We start from the raw sequence: 2,424 nt of genomic DNA, 5'->3' as shown, positions 1-2,424 counted from the left end.
GGGATAGCATTTGAAATGTAAATAAAGAAAATACCAAAAAAAAAAAATGAATGAGGACAACCTGAGTTTTGTAGGCAAATGGATGGAACTAGAAAATATCATCCTGCGTGAGGTACCTCAGATAAAAAAGGACATTCATGGTATGTACTCACTAATTTAGTGGACATAAACCAAAAAATTGAAAAGTACAGAATACTCAAGATACAGTTCCAGAACTTAAAAAGGTCAACAAGCTGAAATGCCCAAGTGAGGACACCTCAGTCCTAATTGGGGGAGAGAAGAAAGCAGTCACAAGTGGGGAGGGAAGCAGAGACCTTGGAGGGAGAGTGGGAAAGTGGAAGGGGGTGGGGAGAGGGGAACCTGATCTGGTATTGGGTGAGAGAAAAGAACTGAAGCCTTGAGGGCTAGAAGAAAGAATGGAAACAGGCAACCTCAGGAGATAGGAGGTTGGAGGAACCCTCCAGAATGCACTAGAGAGCTGGGAGGTGAGAGACTCTCAGCACTCAAAGGGAGGGACCTTTAATGAAATGCCTGACAGTAGAGAGGGAACTCATATTGCCTACCTCCATCAGGAAGACAGGACATCAAGTGAGGGATGGGGTTGCCATACTATAATCACAACTCTGATCCATAATTGTTCCTGTCTGAAAGAATTACAGGAATGGAAATGGAGAGGAGCCTGAGGAAAAGAAGGTTCAGCAATAAAGTGGGATCTAGTTCAAAAGGAGGCCTAAGGCCTGACACTATTACTGAGGCTATGGAGCGCTCACAACAGATCATACCTAGTATGATCACACTCCGGGAATCCCAACAAGCAGCTGAAAGAGTCAGATGTAGATATTTGCACCCAAAACCAATGGACTGAAGCAGCTGACCCCTGTTGTTGAATTAGGGAAGGCTGAAAGAAGCTGAGGAGAAGGGCTCTCCCTGTAGGAGAATCAGCAGTCTCAATTAATCTAGACCCCTGAGATCTCTCAAACACTGGACCACAAAACAGGCAGCATGCGCCAGCTGATATGAGGCCCCCAATGCATATACAGTAGAGGACTGCCAGGTTTGCATTCATTCAGAGGTGATGCACCTAAGTCTCAAGAGACTGGAGGCCCCAGGGAGTTTAGAGGTCAGGTGGAGTAAGGGGTGGGGACATCCACATGGAGACAGGAGGTGGGGAGGAGGTATGGGATGTGGATGAGTCAGAGGGTAGATGGGTGCAGGGAAATAAAATATGGAGTGTAAAAAATTAAATTAATAAAAAATTCAAGAAAAAAAGAGCATATCAGGAAGGCAACAAGTACATTTCAGAAAAAAATGGACACATGAATACCATTAAGCAGGTTGTGCTTTATTCAGGAAAAGAAACAACAATGGCAACACAACAACTGACAGTTTTGGAAAACATATTCTGAGTGCACAGGATAGACAGCAGCTGTTATTCTCTCTGAGCATTTGGGACACTGAACAACTGAGAATATATGATCAGCAGCCTGTTTGAGAGAAAAAGCAGGACAAACTCGGGGAAATGCCTTCCCTAAAAGAGGTCAGCAGAGGCACTGGGGATGACAGGTAGAGAGGATTCATCCATGACAGCCTTTGGAGGGAAGTTGGAGGTGTTGCTTCGGAAGTACATGGGACAGATTCTCTTCTCTTCCCCTTGTCCTGTTGACTGCTGAATCCCTTACTTGCTCTTGGGTGGGCATTTCTGCTGGCAGGGTGGAGGAGGTTGCACAGGAGGGCATTTCTGCTGGTATGAGGGAGGAGGACATGGCTCAGGACAAGGCTCTTGGCATTTTGGAGGAGGACAAGGCTCAGGGCACTTTGGAGGAGGACAAGGCTCAGGGCACTTTGGAGGAGGACAAGGCTCAGGGCACTTTGGAGGAGGACAAGGCTCAGGGCACTTCTTGGGTGGGCACACAGGTGGAGGCTGGCAAGGCTGCTTGCACTGCTGCTGTTGGTAAGACATAGTGCTGGAGTCTCCGGATCTGAAAGAGATGACATGAATGTTTTCAGGGGTGATCAATTCAGAGAAGATAGATGGAACTCTGGAGCTTCAAGTCCATTCTTCTCTCTGAACACCAGCATTATTTCCCAACTCCTATTTAGAGCCNGTTGACTTTTCCCTTTCCTGTCAGCACTCTGTGGCAACAACCTTGGGAAAGACTACTGTGTTTCAGAAGTTTTCTTAAGAGAAACTATTTTGTTCCAAAGAAACAATTAATGCTGTTTACACAAGCAAACACCTATAAGATTGACAGTCTCAAGTACTGGTGGCCTGAGAAATAACATCAGTTTCTGTCCTCTTCATTACATGTATCATCCCAGCAGGTTGTCTAGGGCTGCACAGTAAAGGACAGCTCCGGAAGTCTCAAGTTCTAATACCTACATAGATATATAGCCTTTCACAGAACACCAAAAGGTGCACATGAA

At 45.8% G+C, this 2,424-nt stretch overlaps 1 protein-coding gene across 1 annotated transcript; it reads right to left on the bottom strand.

Moving 5' to 3' along the window:
* Positions 1 to 1,675: 1,675 nt before the first annotated feature.
* Positions 1,676 to 1,960, bottom strand: LOC110321094 (small proline-rich protein 2D). The gene has a single exon (XM_021197203.1). The coding sequence runs from the start codon at positions 1,958 to 1,960 to the stop codon at positions 1,676 to 1,678; it is 285 nt and encodes a 94-aa protein (XP_021052862.1).
* Positions 1,961 to 2,424: the final 464 nt, after the last annotated feature.

The sequence above is a fragment of the Mus pahari genome, chromosome 4 (genome assembly GCF_900095145.1).
Source record: "Mus pahari chromosome 4, PAHARI_EIJ_v1.1, whole genome shotgun sequence".
Lineage (NCBI taxonomy): Eukaryota > Metazoa > Chordata > Mammalia > Rodentia > Muridae > Mus > Mus pahari.
The sequence above is the reverse complement of the archived record's forward strand: the minus strand, read 5'-3'. Positions and strand labels throughout refer to the sequence as shown.

Excerpts from the sequence above, each read along its gene's own strand:
- LOC110321094 (XM_021197203.1), bottom strand. The coding sequence starts at position 1,960 with ATGTCTTACCAACAGCAGCAGTGCAAGCAGCCTTGCCAGCCTCCACCT.